Source organism: Varanus komodoensis, unplaced genomic scaffold (assembly GCF_004798865.1).
Source record: "Varanus komodoensis strain SLA01 unplaced genomic scaffold, ASM479886v1 scaffold16, whole genome shotgun sequence".
In the NCBI taxonomy this organism is placed as follows: Eukaryota; Metazoa; Chordata; class Lepidosauria; order Squamata; family Varanidae; genus Varanus; species Varanus komodoensis.
Genome location: NW_025335468.1, coordinates 5,143,504 through 5,163,441, shown reverse-complemented (window position 1 = coordinate 5,163,441; position 19,938 = coordinate 5,143,504). Strand labels below are relative to the sequence as shown.

The 19,938-nt window shown below is 42.3% G+C and overlaps 2 protein-coding genes across 9 annotated transcripts in view; one reads left to right on the top strand and one right to left on the bottom strand.

Annotated features, from left to right (window-relative positions):
• Positions 1 to 834: 834 nt before the first annotated feature.
• On the bottom strand, positions 835 to 11,312 carry RPLP2 (ribosomal protein lateral stalk subunit P2). Its single transcript, XM_044425889.1, has 5 exons — positions 11,216 to 11,312; positions 9,928 to 10,051; positions 6,110 to 6,158; positions 1,964 to 2,059; positions 835 to 951 (listed from the first exon to the last, which is right to left on the bottom strand). Exons 2-5 carry the CDS (start codon positions 10,048 to 10,050, stop codon positions 875 to 877), a joined length of 345 nt encoding a protein of 114 aa, XP_044281824.1. The 5' UTR covers position 10,051; positions 11,216 to 11,312; the 3' UTR covers positions 835 to 874.
• Positions 11,313 to 15,415: 4,103 nt separating this feature from the next.
• Positions 15,416 to 19,938, top strand: part of PIDD1 (p53-induced death domain protein 1) — a 26,413-nt gene continuing 21,890 nt past the window's right edge. For 5 of the 8 annotated variants that reach the window (XM_044425819.1, XM_044425822.1, XM_044425820.1 and 2 more), the window contains exons 1-3: positions 15,416 to 16,050; positions 16,625 to 16,999; positions 19,335 to 19,748. In XM_044425819.1, coding sequence (XP_044281754.1) covers positions 16,735 to 16,999; positions 19,335 to 19,748 — 679 coding nt within the window. In that variant the 5' untranslated portion in view covers positions 15,416 to 16,050; positions 16,625 to 16,734. The remainder of the gene's footprint in view (positions 16,051 to 16,624; positions 17,000 to 19,334; positions 19,749 to 19,938) is intronic. The other 3 variants (XM_044425817.1, XM_044425815.1, XM_044425816.1) reach the window with 2 other exon arrangements.

Below are 19,938 nucleotides of genomic sequence, written 5' to 3'. Positions count from 1 at the left end.
GTATTGAGACCTATTAAAATTGAGAATACATTTTAAGCAAACTCCTTGTGAGGAGAAAAACAAAATTCATACAAAGCTGCTGAGAATACTTCTGTGGAAGAGAGTGCCTTGCAAGTTAACAAGAGTAGTGCAGGCTAAAGAAATAGATCCAGGAAAATTAGTGATGTCACAGAGTTGCTCTCTAATCTTTTCCAGGCCACAAACATCCTCATGAACAGGATGGACAGCAGAAAACTAGACACTGTTCAGATATTACTGACTTCAAAACAGACAGTAAACTGGTGATCTAGTTACCCTTCCACATCTTCACCTAGGCTAGAACATGAAGAATACAAGAATTGTTTTCATAATTGATGTATTTTTCCATTACTTCAATGTCAAGTCCTAGCAACGCAACACCACAATAACTTCTTGCAGTTGTACTGCTTTCCCATCTCCTTCACAGGCAAGCACATATTCTGTAACTGCACAGCTCTTAGCCTAGAAGACAGCAATATTATAGGAACTGTCTCTTGTGTTTGTTTTGCTAAGCAAACAATCTCAGCACAGAGCAGTGTACGAAAAATGGTTAAATGATATTGAGAAAATCAACCTGTATCAAAGAACTGAAATACTTCCTTAAACCCAGTTCAAGTACACCTGACCATGACAATGCCAAGTATGAGCTCCAGGAATGGAAGGGTTCGTCTTAATGGAAAGGACCATTTTAAAAGAAACATATACTTTAAAATGCAACACAAGAGAGAAAACTTTGATATAATTATATCAAAGCAACTAAGTTTCTTGCATGATGCCTCTTCTGCTCATGCCCATAAATTAGGCCACAACAATGCATAATCTTAAAAATTTATTACAGACTAACTCAAAGATGTTTTTAGTCAAACAGTCCAAATCCCATATCATCATCTGATTCTTCAGACTCTTCTTTCTTTTCTTCTTTCTTTTCTTCTGCTGCAAAGACAAAATAATTTACAGTTAGCTGGAAATCCTCAAAGCAACCTATTTGTATGCTTATTTGGCTTAAACATGAAATAGGTGGTTCAAATAATTATGAGTTAGAAAAAAATCTGCACAAAAGCACTACTGGAATTGCTGAAGGCAGATGTTGCCTTTCATTGAGTTGCTTTAGACTCAAATACAAGCCGGATAGGACAGGAACAGGCAACTTGAAACCCCTGCTAATGGTTTGGACTACAATTCTAGTATGCGCCAGCCAGCCAGCAGGGCCGATGGGCAGAGATAATCAGAATTGTAGCTCAAAACATCAGGAGAACACTAGGATGCCTGGGATGGTGTTTGAAGAGGTGAATTATTTTGAAGTTCCACTTTCTACATTGATATACAGTGTCACCTAGATTGAAAGACTAAAAGGATGTGGCCAAATGTCAACCAGAGAAAGCATGGGACATCAGAGCTGAGGAGGATCCATCTGAACGTTAAACAACTAAAATGTCCTTTCTGTAAATTTTTATAAGTGTAATTGGTGATACAGCTTTTTCAATTTTTCAAAGATAAGCTTTCTTTACCGAAAGAGCATGGGAACTGGCTAGGTTTAACCAAGGCAATATTGGATCCTATGTTTTGGCCAGTCAACAATTTATTTTGTGATAATTATATGCTACAATTTAGGTTAATATCAACTTTCTCCATTCCTACCTGCAGCAGGTTAGCCCAGCTTGTTTAGCTGGGTTTTTAATCATGATATATCATACTCTGTACAGAGAGCCAGTTTGGTGTAGTGGTTAAGAGTGCAGGACTGGGTCTCAAGCAATCTGGGTTCTAGTCTCTGCTCAGCCATGGAGCCAACTGGATGACGTTGCATCAATCACAGACTCTCAGCCTAACCTACCTCACAGGGTTGTTACTGTGGGACTAAGACTGAGAGCAGTAGGAGAATAATGTAAGCTACTTTGAGTTCTTTTTAAAAAGAAGCAAGATATAAATCAAACAAACAAACACTCACCAGCAGCTGGTGCAGTACCTGCAGCAGGTGCAGCGGAACCTCCAGCAGAGACTGCTACACCCCCACCAACAGGCATGCTGGCAAGCTTGGTGAGACCTGATAGAAACACAGAAAAATGAAGCACTGTGTGTAGAAATAGCCTTGGCAGGAAAAACAAAAGCCGCATTTAGGCACCCAGGAAGAATCCTGGCAACTAAATTTGCTGCAAGGCCCTTCCTGAGTCAGGCATCAGTCTGCACTGGACAAGTTCTGCACTGTTCCCCATTTACCACAGCCTTGGCTACCTCCTCAATCTCACCACATTATTATTATTATTATTATTATTATTATTATTATTATTATAACATTTCTATGCCGCCCCTTGCCGAAACCTCGGGGCGGCTTACAACATGATAAAATACATTGAAATACAATAGTACATAATAAATTACCATTAAATATAAAAATACAAAAAAATACATTGATTTACAAATACAAAATTAAAATTATCAGTATAAAATAAAAATATAGGAGGAGAAAGAGAAGGAAGAAGAAGTTGCCCCGGCCAGATCATATGTATTGATTTATTTACAGGATTTGCGTCCTGTTCCATATCTAGGCAGATTCCAGAGTGGTGAACAGTACAAAGCTAAAACAGATAAAAGAATATATTAAAAACCTTTCTGACAAAGACAGGAAGAGGAGAAACTCTGAGTGGCCTGGCAACTGCCTTGGTAGATGACTTCCTGGAAGACCAGCCTTGGCACAAGACCCTCTAGTTGTTGACCTTGAACCCATGTCACCAATTCTAGAGCAATTCCTGTTGACAACCAGTCCCACACCAAATGCCAGAAACAACAACTTCAAGTTCTCTCAGTCTAATTTCATCATCTAAACCAAGCCCATCAAAACTGTGACTCCCAACCGCTCCCCTGCATGCACTGGTGAAACCAATCTGTTTCCATGAGTGGCATAAGGCCAAATCCAGAACTGGGGCAAGGAGTAATTTCTGAAGTTGCACAGTACATGATAGATGCACCCTGGAGATTTGAAGACTTGCTATTGATTAATGCCAGCTATTCCAGGGAAGTTAGCAATATACCACTTCCCTTGGCTTTCATAAGCACTGTGAATATTTCAACAGTGGCAATATGTTCTTTATTTCTAGGAATACATAATCTAAACAATCCCATGGTGTTCCTGGGGTCAAAAGAGAAAACATGTTTTATAACCAGTTCAGCATATTCTCAAAGTACATTTAATGTCAGTCATCATTTAGAAGTATTAAAGCTTCCTTAAAAATAGATATGCAGGCCCCAATTAAGTACTGTTAAGCAGATCTAACTTTGCCAGTTCTCCCACAGAAGACTGCGCCTATACTAACAGTATTAGAAGATTAATTATAGGGCTGTATTTATTACTGTAGCTGTTCTTTTGGCATCACCATTTAAATGATACCTCATTATACAGGACAATAATGAAACCAGGAAGGTGGGCCACTATAATGAATGAAGGTAAGGAGATGATAATACATATAACATTGGATGTAAAGGGATATGAGCATGGAAGAGGAAGTAAGGACTTCATAGGAAGAAAAGTGGTGCCACCACTCAAACATTTAGAAAGGCATAAACACATAAAAGGCATAAAGACAGTAATGTTTTTAAATAAGCAGACCTTCTTTGTGTAGTAGTTAAAGAAGGTCACAGACAGAAAACATCAGAAAATGACAGAAAAATGAGACACAATCATGGTCTTAAAGCCAATACTTGGATTTGAGGATGGGCAAGCAGATTAAATAATTTTGCCAATGAGATCTGGATAGAGGTGCCTCAGAAGCGACAATGGAAGGTGATAAAGTTGTTTGAATTGCAGAGACGACAAAGCCAAAGCATTTTGCAGCACTTAGGAAGGAGCGAGTTCACTTAACAGAAAGATGAATACTGTGAGAAAAGGGGAGAGCATCCTAAAGTGAACTTAAGGTCTTGCTGCTAGTTCAACAAGATGAATAAGGAAGCAAAGAACAAATAAGGCAAGAGAGGTCTAGCAGAAAAGCTCAGTGGTGGCAATACTGAATCTTGGATTCTGAAATGTCTAAGCAGACCTATACATAGTGGTTTGGGACAAAAAAGCAAGACCTTAGGATACTCAGATGGTTCCCTCCCCCCAGGTTTTTTCCCCAGGTGGTGTCATATCTTTAGCACCTCACCAAGTGATTTATTGAATATACAGTAGACACAGAGATAAACAACCTAATGTTTTCCAGGTATCTTAAAATACAACACCCACAATCCCTGACAACTAGCCCAAACCACAGAATCTTTGACAGAGAGCTTCAAGTTGTGTAATTTGGAGGCAAAGCACCAGGTAGAAAGAATTTAGTAAAGCAGTAACAGAAGCACATACATTTCTTATGAATAGCCACACATCAAAATAGGAGATAAACCTTGCTTTGAAAAAACTGTTCAGCCCACATTAACATTAGCATTTATTTTTATTAAATCAAAGCTAACTTTTTCTATATGTTGAGAACACCTTCCATATGGATAGGCAACAGTGCACGCCTGTTTTTATGAAAGTTTCCCAAAGTAATATAGTCCACCAGCGAAACCCAGCAAATACCAGCATGAACCTGTGGGTATTAGGATGGACATGTTACATTTCACAGAATATTCCATAAATAATACATATATTTGTTGATAATGGTCGGTGAGGCTGGTCTCCATAAAGAGAAGTGACTGACATTTGGCCATTTGATAATTCCAGAATGAAACACTGTGGCACAGCAGCTGTGTGACCAGTTTTAGTCATTTAGATCTTGACAAGATACAATATGGCAACTGGTGGTACTTTTAGAGTACAAAGAAGCACCAAGTGTTTCAGTGTGGCAACTTCCACTCTTGTTCCAATAATGGACTTTCCTACAAAATGATTGCTTGAGGGTTCTAAAATTAATAGCCCGGTTCACATGATAGCCCACAGTGGACTAAAAAAGCATGGCAAGGCTGTCACGACAAGGCAGTGTGTGCACGCAGCCACCATTTTGCATATCCAGCTCCTGCACAGGAGTTCACAGAATGCTAGAGTTGGAAGGAGTCATGATGGCCATTAGGTCCAGCCCCTTGCTCTTGCAGGACACCAATCTACACCATCCCATTCAGATAGTTGTCCAGTTTCTTTTTTAATGTCTCTAGTGTGGGAAAGCCCGCTACCTCTCTGGGGTGCTGGTTTCACTGTCTATTGCCAACAGTGAGGAAACTTCTCCTGATACCTAGCCAGAATCTGGGTTGTTGCAGCTTGAGTTAATTATTCTGTGTCCTACATGCTGGTATCAGCAAGAGGAGATCTTGTCCTTCCTCTTTGTGACAGCCTTTGAGGTACTTATAGAATATGTTCCCCCTCAATCTTTTGTTCTCATGGCTGAACATACCCAGTTCTCTCAGTCTCTCCTCATCAGGCAAGTGTTTCCAAACTTCCGTTTTATTGCCCTCCTCTGGACCCTATTTTTTCCTGCATCTTTCTTAAATCTTGGTGCCCAGAACTAGACACAGCATTCCAGATGAGGTCTGACTAGTAAGGAGTATAGGGGAACTACTACTTTTCATGATTTGCAAATACTACTTCTATTAATGCATCCCAAGTTTTGCCCTTCTTGCAGCTGCATCTCATTGCTGGCTCATATTTAGCCTGTTGTCCACAATTCTTTTTCCTTCTTCAGTTGTGCCATGGGAACTCTGAAAGTGTGGGTTTAGGTCACAATCTAACCTTCAGTGGGATGTAGTGGAATCATTTAGGAACCAGAGTAAAGTGCAAAAGGTAGGTAAGCCAAGAAGCATCACTTTGCAATCTAATGATATCCTTTCCCCTGCTTGACTCCAAACATTCTTTTTCATTGCAGAAGGGCATACTGACTGGTTCAGACAATATAGTGCAATTCACTGTGAGCTAAACCCATGATAAGCCATGGTGCCCATGAACATCTGAGTTGGGTCAACCAGTACCACCCAAATCAGGTCACTGAATGCACACCAACACATTTTGCGTTGGCATGATGTAACCAAGATAGTCAGAAGCCTCTCAAGTGAGTTGTATGTTCTCAGTTGATGCCTTCAATGTTGAAGGTATCACTATGTTCCCTTCCCAAACCATTCCTGACATTTAACTTACCTTGAGCAATAACATCTTCAACATTTTTCCCATTCAGCTCATTAATGACCTGTGGAAAAAAGGAACGCATTATCTAAGAAATCTTCTAAGAGTAATGAACTAAAGGATGGAATGCTTCATATCCCACACTCACTAAAACCATGTTAGGATGTGTATGGCCAGGGAGGAGAGAAGCACTCAGATGTGCTATCTTCACAAAAGATATTATTTATTTATTTATTTATTTATTTATTTATTTATTTATTTATTTAATGTGTACACTGCACCCAATATTCAAAACATGGAATTCCCAGGGCACGGGATTCCCTCTGCAACCTGTAATATCAATCCCCATAAGTTATGCTTCCCAAGTCAAATGAAAAGAAAGAGGGGCAATAGGATTCACAATGTAAGTACCTTCATTCTTGTCCTTTCCTTTGTTTTTAACTAAGTAAGTTTTCATGCAGACACTTATAAATGCACCCCAACTAAAACAGAGTTATTAATAGTTGCTCTGCTTGTATTACTGTCGGCTAGCTAGGCTTTATTCCATCATGCCCCAAACCTGTCCCTAGCCTATTTAGTTATTTTTCTTAATCACATATGTGCATGTGTTGCTGCTGCTTCTGAGTTAGGTTAAAGGATCCACAACCAGACAAGCTGTTTTTGGAGGTAAGCCCCGGATATCTGTCTTACTGGATGCAACTAAAATGAAGATGAAAATGGGAGATGGATTCTAAACAAGGGGCCTGCAACATTATACAGAACCAAGCTCAAAACAGTACAATACACAAACGTAATGCTGCATAAATGTTGTTTCTTCTGAATGTTTTATTTAAGGAACCTCTAAACTTTTAATTTGGCAATATCCATTAAGAGCTAGCAAATACGTGAACAAAGATAAGAGCATGCTCCTATGCAAGTCTATGGGGAAAAAAGTTCAAATTTTCCTTTTAAGGTTCTGACAACCACCATCAGTTATGAAATATGCTATTTGTATACAAGACAACAGAATACTTGCTTCTGAACAGCAGATCATTCTGTTTGAAAAAACACCATTCTGCTGGATTTTTGCAAAACCTGATATTGCACATCTTAATGGTGGGATATGTATCTCTTTCACTGTTAGGCTGAGATGAGTTAACAGTTGTTGCATTACCCACATTCTTAATGTAAACTAACAATCTGGGGCCCCAAAACTGAAAAAGTGAGTTCAATACACTTTCTATAAACAATTGGCCTTGTTTCCCTACAGAAGTTGCACTGTGCCACAGTGAACTTTTAGACAACCTCGTATGTATTACTGAAGCTGTACTTAAAGAAAAATATAGTGATCCCAAGGCACTTTTCTGACAGCTAGTTTAGAAAGGTTAAAATATCCTTTATTAAACATGTTGTACTGTGACTTTTGCATGGATTCCCATTTGAGTCATACATTCCAATGAGTTGTTTTTATAAACAGAAAAATGCAACATTCTAATAATCAACTGGCATGATTTCATAAGAACGAAGAGTGCCACACCATCTCGTCCACCATGCTGTTCACGGTGGCCAACCAGCTGCCCACAGGAAACCCACAAGTAGGACAAAAATCAAATGTTACCCCCACATGAAACCAACCTCCTTTTTAAAGATAGTTTTGTTCGATCTAGGGAACAACACAGGTTGCCTGACAACCTCTCCTGCTGTACATGCACAAGAAAGATCCTCCTTCAGAGTTCTGCATGAACTGCAAACACATCATGAAAAGATAGTTGTTCCTATTCCAGGCAACAGAAACTACCCCAACTTCCCTCAAAGGGTGAGTCTCACACTTCCCTCAAATGTGAGTCTCAGTTTGAGCTGGTCTTTGGGAATAGATACAACCTTTGTTCACTAAAGTCCAGCACAAAGTGACTAAAAGGGAGAAGGAAAGTTGGAGTAACAAGAAATAACTTGAACTGCTACAGAGTCAGGCCAAATGGTTTGAATGTTGCATTTAATTAACTCTGAATGCAAAAAAGGTGTTCATGTATTAGTGGTACCTCAGCTTACAAACGTCTCAGCTAATGACCGAATAGGGTCGCAAACAAAAATTTCATAAAAATTTTGACTCAGTCGCGAACTCCGCATTGGGTGGCGATGGCGATTGCGGCCATCTCCTCACCCCCCACCCCCGAGTGGGGAGATGGCCACGATCATGCTGGGGGTCGGGGGTAGATGGCCGAGATCACGCCTGTCTTTCCTGCGGGAGCGCAACCGAGATCTCGGCCATCTCCAACCCAGCACGATCGCACCCACCCCGGAGCACACCTGCATTCACACCAGTCTCTCCTCACCCAGCACTCTGGAATGATGGGTGCGGTCGTGCTGGGGGGCAGGGACATGGCCGTGATCTTTGTTGTTCTTTGTCACTTTGTTTCTTCATGTTTTTCTGATTAAAAAAAGTTAAAGAACAGATTAACCTCATTTACACTGAACCTTATGGGGAAATTTAACTTGGCTCATGAGCAATTTGGGTCATTAAGAGAGTCTGGAATGGATTAAGTTCGTGAGCCAAGGTACCACTGTACTTTTGTTTCACAAGGTTATGCTAAAAGAATTAAGACAGAAAGATTGTAGCTTGCTGTACTTAATTTTGGCGATACCCAGTGAAATGCTTTTTTCCTACACTACACAAGTCTGCACAGCTGTCCATTTTCTCTTCTGCTTATTGGGCTGGTTCACTCAAACAGCCCACAATGTCTTATTTAAAGCATGGTGAGCTATAGTATATGCAGGTAGCTGTTCTGAAGATATAGGCTGCAACTGTGCTTTGTCATGGATCCAAACCCATAGGGCTGAACAACTCTTGTATAACCCATGGCCTGGTTTAGAATTATGACTGTCAACACAGCAAGCTGTGGTCACAGCTCGAATATTTAAAAGCCATCCAGCACAAGGTACAAGCTGCTATGATTTATTTAAGACATGATATTCAAGTGATGTTGGAAAGCTTTTCACAGTCACAGTGTGGGCTCTATGTTTCCCTATGGTAGTAGATGGCTGGATGTAACACTGCACCATTATTATAATTACATTGCAGCATTCGTATTTATATTAAATGTATATCTGAAGCTAAATATTCATTGTATATACAAGGGAAACTATTACATATTTTGGGGGCCTTTGCTGGAAGGGGAAATATAAGCATCAGATAAGCAGTTCTAAAACTCAGTGGAGCACAATTATGCCTTTTTATTAATGAATAATAAGCATTCAATTAATTTATTTCCCACTACATACAAAGGGTTGGATCCCAACTAAGATAGTCTTACTTCAACCCACTGAAAATATATGAGAAATTGATGAATTACTTAAAACCCACTAATTTCAATTGGGTCTAAAAGCAACAATGTTTTGCCATAATCCTATTCTTATTTATCATGAAGTAAGTGCCAATAGGGCTTACTTCTCAGCAGTTAAAAATCACTACCTTATTAGTTTAATCTAACTCACTGTATTGAAATGCCTGATGAGAAAAATGTCTTTGAGCAATTTATGCTCAGGGCTACAGAATGTACAGCATTACAGTTATTCCAATTTATCTTAATTCTGGACATTGAAACCCCCAACAAGGTGGGTTACAGCACGCAGAAAGTATCCAGAAAAAACTGTTTCATTATTCTCCCCCAAAATTATGTAATCCTGAATTTCACACAGTTGATAATTAGATGAATGCAGCCAAGAGAAACAGTTGTCTGTCTCACAGAGGAAGTGGTCCAAGATATAAGCATCCTTCCCTCTGAATCTAAAAGTGTCACTTACAGCAGAGTCAAACAAGAATACCTTTTGTGCTACATTACACATCTACAACTCACCTTGCTTAGGCGTTCATCATCTGTCTCAATGCCTACACTGTCAAGGATTTTCTTTATGTCTTGTTTGTTTGGAGACCCATTGCCTCCAAGAACAGAAAGAAGGAAAGCTGCAATGTATCGCATCCTGGAAAAAGAAAGGTGACTTCGTAAACATTTAGCCCATGCTTACTCATATGACTTCCATCAAATGCTCTTTTTTACAGATATCAAATACAATAGGCCAGCTGGTTTAAAGATCAGTGATACTGCCTCAACTTCCAGGGTAATATGAATAGGATCCCCATAATTTTGGCTACACCTAGGAGCTACCGTCTGGTATCCTACACTTGGCACATCAACTGAATAAACCTTCACCGTTACAGGGCAGAATCGAATGCAATTAGTAAAACCAATTTCTCATTTGCATAAGGTCTTAGACTCAACATTTGACATCACTACTTTGACTTTTATTTTTTAAAGAGTCAGGAAGCAGATGATGCAAAATGCTTCTATTTGGGACTAAACGTCTATGAAATACAAGTTTAAAGGAGGATATTGGAAAGAGAAGCAATATCTGTAAAAAGCTGTTTGTTCATTTTTCTAAACGAATTCCTCAAGGGAACTGTATATTGTTATCACATCTCCAAATCGTACTGAGTGTTTCTTCAGCAATCGACTGTCCTTAAGTTAGAATTAATTCATTTCGGGGGGGAGGGGTCTGATCTTCATGGAAAACAAAATTACACGGCAAGCAGTTTTTAAATGTAAACTTCACAACGTCAAAATCAGCTAGGAAAGGGAGGCAGCCTCTCACTAGTTTGCTTGCTAAACATTAACCGTAGTTTCCTCTCCTTCCAAAAAAAATGTATCCGCTTTTTTAATATAATATTGCAGTACTATATAACAATTTTAAAGCAAACGTTCTCTACGATTCCTCGTTTCTTTTATAGGAAATATTAGGAAAGATCCCCTTCCTGCTCTATCTGCCCTGCTATACGTCGGGCTTCCAAAGCATTTGTTCCTCCTGACCAGTTCGTAGACTTTAATTCTTGCAACACCCCGACACCTCTGCACTTTTCACAAGCCACTGTGACAACTGACTCTTTTCCCATATAGGCCCTCTCCAGGCCGACTCCGAAGGCACATGGCCGCCATCTCATTCCTCACCCCTTCCCGCGTGGGCATCAGCTGATCCTGACCACTACCAGATAGGCCCACGCCGCGAACAGGAAAAAACCTGCCCATGTTCTAGACGCGCCCACTACAACGGGAAGCGGGGAAATGTGAGGAGCCCACCGACCCGACTTACTTGAGCGCGTGCTTCGTGCAAGGCCAGGCCACAGGACGTGCGCTCTCTACCACGGCGACAGCGGAAAGGAAAGGGCGGGACCTACCGCGCAAGGTTCTTCCCTGCACCTTCCAACAACTGCGTTTGCTATTGGGTGCAAGCCACAGCCAATCAGGGCTCGCATGGGTAGCAGCGGCTTCTAGGCGCGCGTCTATGCGCGTGTGTCGCGCGGAACACGGCGCAGCTTGATTTTGATTCAGTACGCATAGGACTGTGCTGGCCTTCGCTAACATCCAGTAACGCTGCGATCCTCTGTAATTCCAGCTGAATTCAATGGGACTTATTTCTGAATAGTAATATGTAGTCATGCACTGTAAGTTGAAATATTTTCTTATATTAACAGGTCTTTTTGTCTGCTTTTCACCGGTGAAGCCCTGACTGTCATCACCAGCAGCCATTTCTACAGCACACCATAGCCGAAGCTCTCTGGGATGTTTACAACAGTCCATCAAACAGATAATACGATACAATTTAAAAATGTAAAATCAAAAACCATTTAAAAGTTATACACATCAGCCATTAAAAAGTTAAAACAGCTGAAAAACAATCACAAAGAAAGTATCTGTGAAACACATGGATGAGCTCAAGCCTTGGGTATCCGGATAAGTCTTTACAAGCCTTGGCAAAAAAGGTCTTAACCTGGAGCCAAAAGATGACCCTAGCCTGAACTCCCTGTCAACTCGTGGAAAACTGCAGATGGACAACATGCTACAAATGTTTGAGGATACTTTCTAAACCTATACTCACAATAGAGAAAAAGCTATTCTTTGTAAGAAAAAAATGCCATGTAGGTATTGCCTGTGTGTGTTTATAAAGCACTGCCCATGATAAATATTGACATAATCCTAGAAAAGCATATTCTTAAAAGTACATCTTGATGTGTGGTGGTCACTCCCTAGTAAATGTGTTTAGGAAGGATAGCAACCATAATTACACTATCAAGGGTGCATCTGTATGTAAACTTTTATCTTCCTACAATTTTACATTACTCTGGCATCCCTTGTGAATAGTGGGTAATTTATAACATTTTAAAATAAATGAGGAAGGTTTAATTCTTAAAGGCAACCTAAGTATCATTTCAAACACTGATCAAATCACATAATTAATCACACAATGCATATATAATAAACTCAGGTGGTTAAGTGAGAGTGAATCCTAAACTGGGACCACTGAGAACATAAGAAAAACCATGCTGGATCAGGCCAAAGGTCCCTCTACTCCAGCACTCTACACATAGTGGCAAACCAGCTGCCCATAGGATCTCAAGCAGGATGGGTGCAAGACTTCCTCTTGCCCAAGTACATCAGCAACTGGTGCATGCAGGCAGGTCACCTCTGGTAAAAGTATTAGCACATAAGCTAGCAAGGCTAGTAGCCACTGATAGCCTTCTCCCTCATGAATCTGTCCAATCCCTTTTTAAAGCCATCCCAGTTGATGGCCAGCAGCACTTCTCATGGCAGCTAATTCCATAGTTTAACTATATGCTGTGTGAAGAAGGGCTTCTTTTTATCTGACCCAAACCTTCCACCAGTCAGCTTAATGGGATGACCCTGGGTTTTTCCGGGGGGGGGGGGGACATCATGCATTATTTGTCCACATCATGCATTATTTTAAACACCTCTATCATGTCTCCCCTTACTTGCCTTTTTTTACTAAGCTGGACAGTCCCAGTTGTCGTTCCTAAACACTGGGAAGCTACTCCAGGCCCCTGATCTTTTTTGTTGCCCTGAGGCATCTATAATTTCTTGGATGAAGCTCTCAAGCTCTCAAGCTTGGATGAAACTGATTATCTGGACCCATTTCAGTCCGGCTTCAGATTACCAGGTAAGGTACTGAATCTGCCTTGGTCGCCCTGTACGATCACCTGTGCAGGGAGAAGGACAGGGGGAGTGCGTCCCTGTTGGTCCTCCTGGACCTCTCAGCAGCTTTCGATACCATCGACCATGGTATCCTTCTGGATAGGCTAGCGGGATTGGGGGTCGGAGGCACTGCTTTGCAGTGGTTCCGCTCCTATCTCAATGGCCGATTCCAGAAGGTGGTGCTGGGGGACTATGGCTCTGCACCATGGCAGCTATGCCATGGAGTACTGCAGGGGTCCATTTTGTCCCCTTTGCTGTTCAACATCTACATGAAACCGCTGGGAGAGGTCATCAGGAGGTGTGGGCTGCGGAATCATCAGTACGCTGATGATACCCAGCTCTACCTCTCGTTTTCCACCAATCCAGGTGAGGCGGTGGCTGCACTGAACCAGTGCCTGGCCGCGGTAATGGGCTGGATGAGGGCCAATAAACTGAAGCTCAATCCAGACAAGACGGAGGTCCTGTTGGTTGGCGGATCGGGCTTCGGAGAGGGTGAATTGAACTTAGTCCTGAATGGGGTTGCACTCCCTCTTAGGGACAAGGTCCGCAGCTTGGGAGTGCTCCTCGACCCAGAGCTTTCATTGGAAGCTCAGGTGACAGCACTGGCGAGGAGCGCTTTCCTTCAGCTTCGGCTGATCCACCAGCTGTGCCCCTACTTGGAGTACGACTGCCTGGCGACAGTGACACACGCGCTGGTGACTTCCCACCTTGACTTCTGTAACGCGCTCTACGTGGGGCTATCCTTGAAGACGGTCCGGATACTTCAATTGGTTCAAAATAGAGCTGCCAGGCTGCTGACGGGGACTGAGTGTTATGTTCACATGACTCCAGTCCTCCGTCAGCTTCACTGGCTTCCCATTGAAGTCTAGGCCCAATTCAAGGTGTTGGTGATGACCTATAAAGCCCTAAACGGCTTGGGTTCTGGTTACCTGAAGGAGCGCTTACATCCATATACGCCCGCCCGCCCCTTGAGATCTGCGGGAGAGGCCCTTCTCCGGGAACCCTCCGTGAAGAAATTAGGAGGGTAGGTACTCGGAGGAGGGCTTTCTCTGCAGTGGTGCCCAATCTATGGAATGCGCTCCCCAGAGAGGTTCGCCTGGCGCCGTCATTATTTGTTTTTCGGCGCCAGGCGAAGACCTTTTTATTTAAACATCATTTTAATTGTTAATATTAGTTGCTTATTTTATCTGGCCAGGGCAACTTATTTTATATTGTTAATTTGTTGTATATTGGAATGTATTATATTTTAATTTTATTTTGTGAGCCGCCCGAGGCTTCGGTGAATGGGGCGGCATAGAAATGTTTTAAATAAATAAATAAATAAAATTGGGGAATACCTAGGTATGCAATTAAAAGCATACAACTCCAGCCTGGGAACTTCTAGATGTTTTGGACTACGTTCCTGGCCAGTGACCATGTTAGCAGAAGTCAGTGGAAGTTGTAATTCATGTACTGCTGGCTAAGGTCTATTTGGAAAGAACAGTAGTGTTAGGGGATGAGGATACACCATATGTTGTGGATCCCATTCATTTCTGTCTCTATGCCTTTTATTTTGCAGTTTAAACAAATATAAGTTTTGTGTTTTACTTCAGTTACATAATCATTCTAACATCTAAAAGGAACATTTTGTTTTAGCAATAGGAAGGAAATATGTACTTGCATAGTGAGCACACAACAAGCTGCAAATATGCATCACCTGTGGAAACATACCTTATGATATATAACACAGGACCTGCAGGTGTCATTTTTCAGTTTTGTAGTTCAGCATCCTGATGACACTTTATTCACTAAGCTCGCTTTTACAGCTTGGAAAATGAGTTAACCGTTTTGATGAAACTGGATTTTTATTCCTAGTGAGAACAGACTAAGTATTAATTTAACTTAACACACTGAAGAACTCTCTGATCTGATCTGCCTTTTAATTCTCTTTTTACTATTTTATTACCTTTTCCTAGATTAAGGTTTTCTGACATACTTGTAAAGCGCCTTGGCTGGCTTTGGGTAGGCAGCACAGAAATAATATAAATACAGTAAATAAGGAATTTCGTCCGCAAAAATCTACCACTCGGCGCTTACCACCTGAAAAGCGGTGTTATTAAAACATTATAGCGTCTGGCGCTTGTTGGGAAGCGACAGATCACAATGGACGAAATCCCGCCGCTAACCAAAGTTGGCGCTTTCTCTCCTCGCGGAACACCCTGAGTAACCCTTAGCGCGCCGAAGAAGCACGCATGTGGTGTTAGGAACGTGCAGAGGAAAGCGTGTGGTGAACTGCCCCTTTAAGAGAAAGAACTTGGCCCTTTGCAAAACGCGACTTTCGGGATACCGCTGCGATCCATCGTCGCACTTCAACGAGTGACTCTCCCGATGCGATCCCGAGCACGCTTGTTTGGGCTAACCCTTCCAGCGAGATCAGCGATGGGCTTTTAGGGGTGGGTAAGGATCAGGGTAACTAAGACCCCCCCGACGACGATCAGAATATGCTGTCACAGCCCGGGTAAGCGTCCTTACAGGGGGAAAGGGTGGTGTGCCGCAGTTGACTGAATCGGACTGGGCGGTGTGTTTTAATGGAAACTTCTTTGGGGAGATTGAGGAGGGACGAAAAACCGCACGTGACCGCTTTCTTCGGGGCAAGTTTTCTGCTCGCTTCCTGAAAACTTCCTGCAGAGTTTTCTTTCCTCCGTTGCTCAAAACGCTGATCCTAAGCGCGATAATCAGAAAGTTGTTCCGCCGACATCAGTGGATCTTATGTTACAGCGTTAGGGTTACGCAGGAACGGATTTTCAGTGTCCCAGGTCAGTTCTGCAAAAGCTTTGCTAAAGTACCTTTGAGCACATGCAGAGTTGCCTTTCCTCTTTGCGGAGAGATCACAACCCATCCCCAGCCATCTGCGAGTAAGGGGGAACGACGTTCCGGCCTGTCTTGTTTGGAGTTACGGTAAGTGTCGTAAAATAGCCAGAGGCAAGACGTTAGTTCAGGTGGTTTTTTTAACAGCCATCGAACTGCTGAATGAAAAACTAATAAGGATTGGTTATACGAAGGGGAAAATAACCGGGCCTGTTCAGGCCCACAGCGAGAAGTGGGTGGGTGGAAGGTCGGCTACCCGCTAAGGGGGCTGCATCGAGAATGCTGAGAATTGTGGGATGTTGTTGCGACTCGACTGCATTTTTAAAGTAATATGTGCTTATAAGCACTGAGCTCTTCGTGCCCTTCTTTAGGCACAAGTTGGCTCTTCATCCACAGTTCCTGGAAGTATGTGACCCCTCATATCAGGGACCGCAGTGGTCATAGTTGTGTGGAAGGGGACATGTCATGCTGTCATGAGAGAAACTACCTGTAAATCTGTAAATACTCTCTCATTCTCACAGGCAGCAATCCCGTGGGTACCCCCAGTGTAAAAGAGAAAAATTCATAGGAAGCCTCTAGTGCTATCGATGTGTTGGGGATGGGGATTAGGGCCTGAAAAGAAATTTGAATTTGTGGTTGCCTTCCCCCCCCCCTTTCTTTCCAGAGACTGCTTCTTTCCTCCATCGTTCATTTTAATTACTTGTGGTACCACCAACACTTTGTTTGGCTGGCAAGTCAGAACATGAGCAGCCTGCGGCAATATAACACCCGAAGATGGCAGGGCTGCAGGAGCTCGGGGACCCTCTGGAGGAGGGTGCCTTGGGGGCTGTGGAGCCACATAGCTCCTGCTTGGCCGGCAACCGGCTCAACTTAGACGTCTACACAGAGGGCTGTCACCTGTTCCTCAAGCTCTTTGAGGCAAGGAGGGATGAAGTAGAACAAGTGGAGTTCTTGAGGCTGAGCTGCAATGAGACCTCCATCACTTCTGCGCTGACGAAGATTCCTACGCTGAAGGGCCTGAAATCCCTCGTGCTCAAAGGTAACTGTGTGCTTGCTGTTTTTTTATTTTTTTTCCCTCTGGCTGTTTATACATTTCTCTGTCCATTTAGATCAGGAAACCTTGTGGGCAAGCTTGGACTTTTGAGGAAGCTCTGTGGATAGTGCTACAGAACTGGCTCGTTATGGGAGGGGTACAGAATCTCTTAAATGTGTGTATGTGCACCCACACCTTTTTGGTTTGGGGGATGGCGGGAGAAAACAGAAAAACTCACGCACACACCGCATGAAGAAACATACTCTTTCAAGGTGGAGAAAGAACACCTGCTTATTTGGGGAAGGGGGCTAGACTCACTCATAGCGAAGAACAAACAGATTTTTTCCTGAGATGACAAGAACTCCATTATCTGTTCACTCTCACACTCATGACAGAAAGCCATATGGACATACAACGCCACTCTTTTGGAGAACTAATCTTCAAGGTTTTCTTGATTTCCACAAGGAAAATTTCTTTAGTTCAGCTGAACAAATAACAGGTTATTTTTCTTCGAATCTTCTCCAAGTTGGCTTGGAATGGATTCTTGCTTCAACAGTGACGCCAGTGAGATTGCTTTGTGATCCTTAACAGGGCTTCTATTTGAACATGACATCCTGTGCCAATAGCTTGATATCTGTGAGCGTGCAAAAATTGCCCTTAATGAGTCTATTAGGGTTGGGTTAATAAGTGTGTGTGTGGTGCATTAAATTTTGCTTAGATCTTTGTACTGATTGTTATGCTTTATGGCTCTGCTTTATCCTGCTTAAATATCCAAGAGCAAAGTAAGTTCTGCATTCAGTTGTGGAGACAAAATCCTCATGGCACTATCAGAAAAATGACCCTTGGTCACCTTGCCCCTGTGCTGGATGTGAAATGGAACTTGAGATGCAGTGCACGTTTAAAATGTCTGTTTTGTTGAAGTGTAGAAGAATAGGTTTGTCATCTTCCATATGTGCCCCATTTGTCTTTCTAACTTCGGACTCTAACCCTCCCTGCATCTTCAGATTGCAATATATGGGGCTGAAATGTGATGTACCTGGGAGTAAGTGTCATTGCAATCAGTTCCATTCTATTGAGAGCCAGTGTGTTGTAGCAGTTAAGAGTGCAGGGCTGGAACTAGAGCAATGTGGGTTCTAGTCCCCACTCAGCCATGGAGTTCACTGGGTGACTTTGGGCTTGTCACAGACTCTCAACCCAACTTACCTCACAAAATTGTTGTGAGAGTAAGACAGAGGAGGAGGAAATTTATGTAAGCTGCCTTGAGTTCCTTGGAAGGAAGAAAGCTGGGATATAAATATAACAAATTGAATAAACTTACATCTAAGTATATGCTCATAGGAATCACGCTATTAGTTCTGAGCAATATGTAAAAAAAAATCATGGTAGAAATTGGCAATCCTGTTGAAATCAGCCATATGTGCTTCAATATGCAGTGTGAGCATGTGCTTAATGCTTAGGTCCTATTTTAGAAAGTGTTCAGTGCTTTACAGAGTGGATTTTCCCAATCTGGTGCTCTCCAGACATGTTGGACTGCGACTTCCATTATACCCAGGCACCACGGCCATTGACCATACTGGTGGAGATGATAGAACTTAAAATCCAACTCCATCTGGTGGGCTGGGGATGGCTGATGTAAAGCTTCTAAAAGCTATGTCTTTAACATATATTGATAATAACCTGCTTGGCTGGCAACCTTTAATATGAACAGAATAGTATGTTCATACTTGTCATATCCAATAATAGAAAATTGTGTAGCAAAAATAGTTATTTTGCAGCTTTGGCATCCTCATTTTATTATCTTGGGATGTCAGAGGGTGCCCCTGATTATGGCAGGAGGCCAAAAAAATGGCTCTGTGTGTATGATATATACCTGCATAATAATAATTATTATATTTATACCCTTCCTTTCTTCCTCTTACAAGGAACCCAGGTCAGCTTACAAGATTCTCCTCTCCTTTTTACCCAAGAGCAACCCTTTGAAGGAGGTTAGGACAAGAGTCTATGATTGGCCCAGTGTCACCCAGTGGACTTCATGGCTGAGCAGGGACTACAACCTCAGTCTCCCAGATCCCCAGTCCAGCACTCTAAATACCACAGAGTCTGAAAACAAAAGATGCAGAGCAAATTCCCTTAACTACAGTGTGTCGTTCCTTTTAAGTGTCTTCCTTCCCCAAATCCTTTCTATGCTTTCCAATAAATCATCCAGTCTTCCATGTCCTTTCATAGGAAGTGGATGTGTTTACAGTATGTGAGGCCAGGTAATATAAATCATTGTGATAAGAATAATCACCTGTAATTTTAGTAAATATGCTCTTCCTGCATCTTTCCTTTCTGGCTTCAGGAGGTCACACCAGGGATGAATTTGGTGCCAGCCAAAGAGGACTGCTGGCATCCTTGCCACAGAGGTTCAGGGAATTAAGCTGCCTTACTCATCTCGATCTCAGCTTCAATACCTTTGTGGCATTGCCACCCTGTATTACTGAGCTGGCCAACCTCAGCTGTCTCCTGGTGTGTCACAACAGCTTGCAGCAGCTGCCAGAGAATTTTGGCCAGCTCACCAAGCTGACATTCTTCTCTGCCATGAAGAACCAACTTACAGGTCTGCCACAGAGCATAGGGGAGCTGGTGGCACTGCAGAGACTGGACCTTTCCGAAAATGCACTGGAATCCCTTCCTGAAGATATCGGAAATCTGCTTAGTTGCACAGAGCTGGATCTCTCAGGAAATTTGTTAAGCGGAATCCCCAACTCCCTTGGTAAGATGCTTTCAAATAAGAGAAAGAAAGTGGGGGTCTCCCTAGCTCTTAGTAATCAAGTTAGAGGGGAAGGCATAAGAAGCAAATGGGAGAAAAATAAATGCCAAGTGCCGCTGAAAAAAGTTTTATTGCCACCCTATGCGTTTTGGAAATGTCCTCCTTCAGGGGCTGAAAATTATCAGGTTTTGGT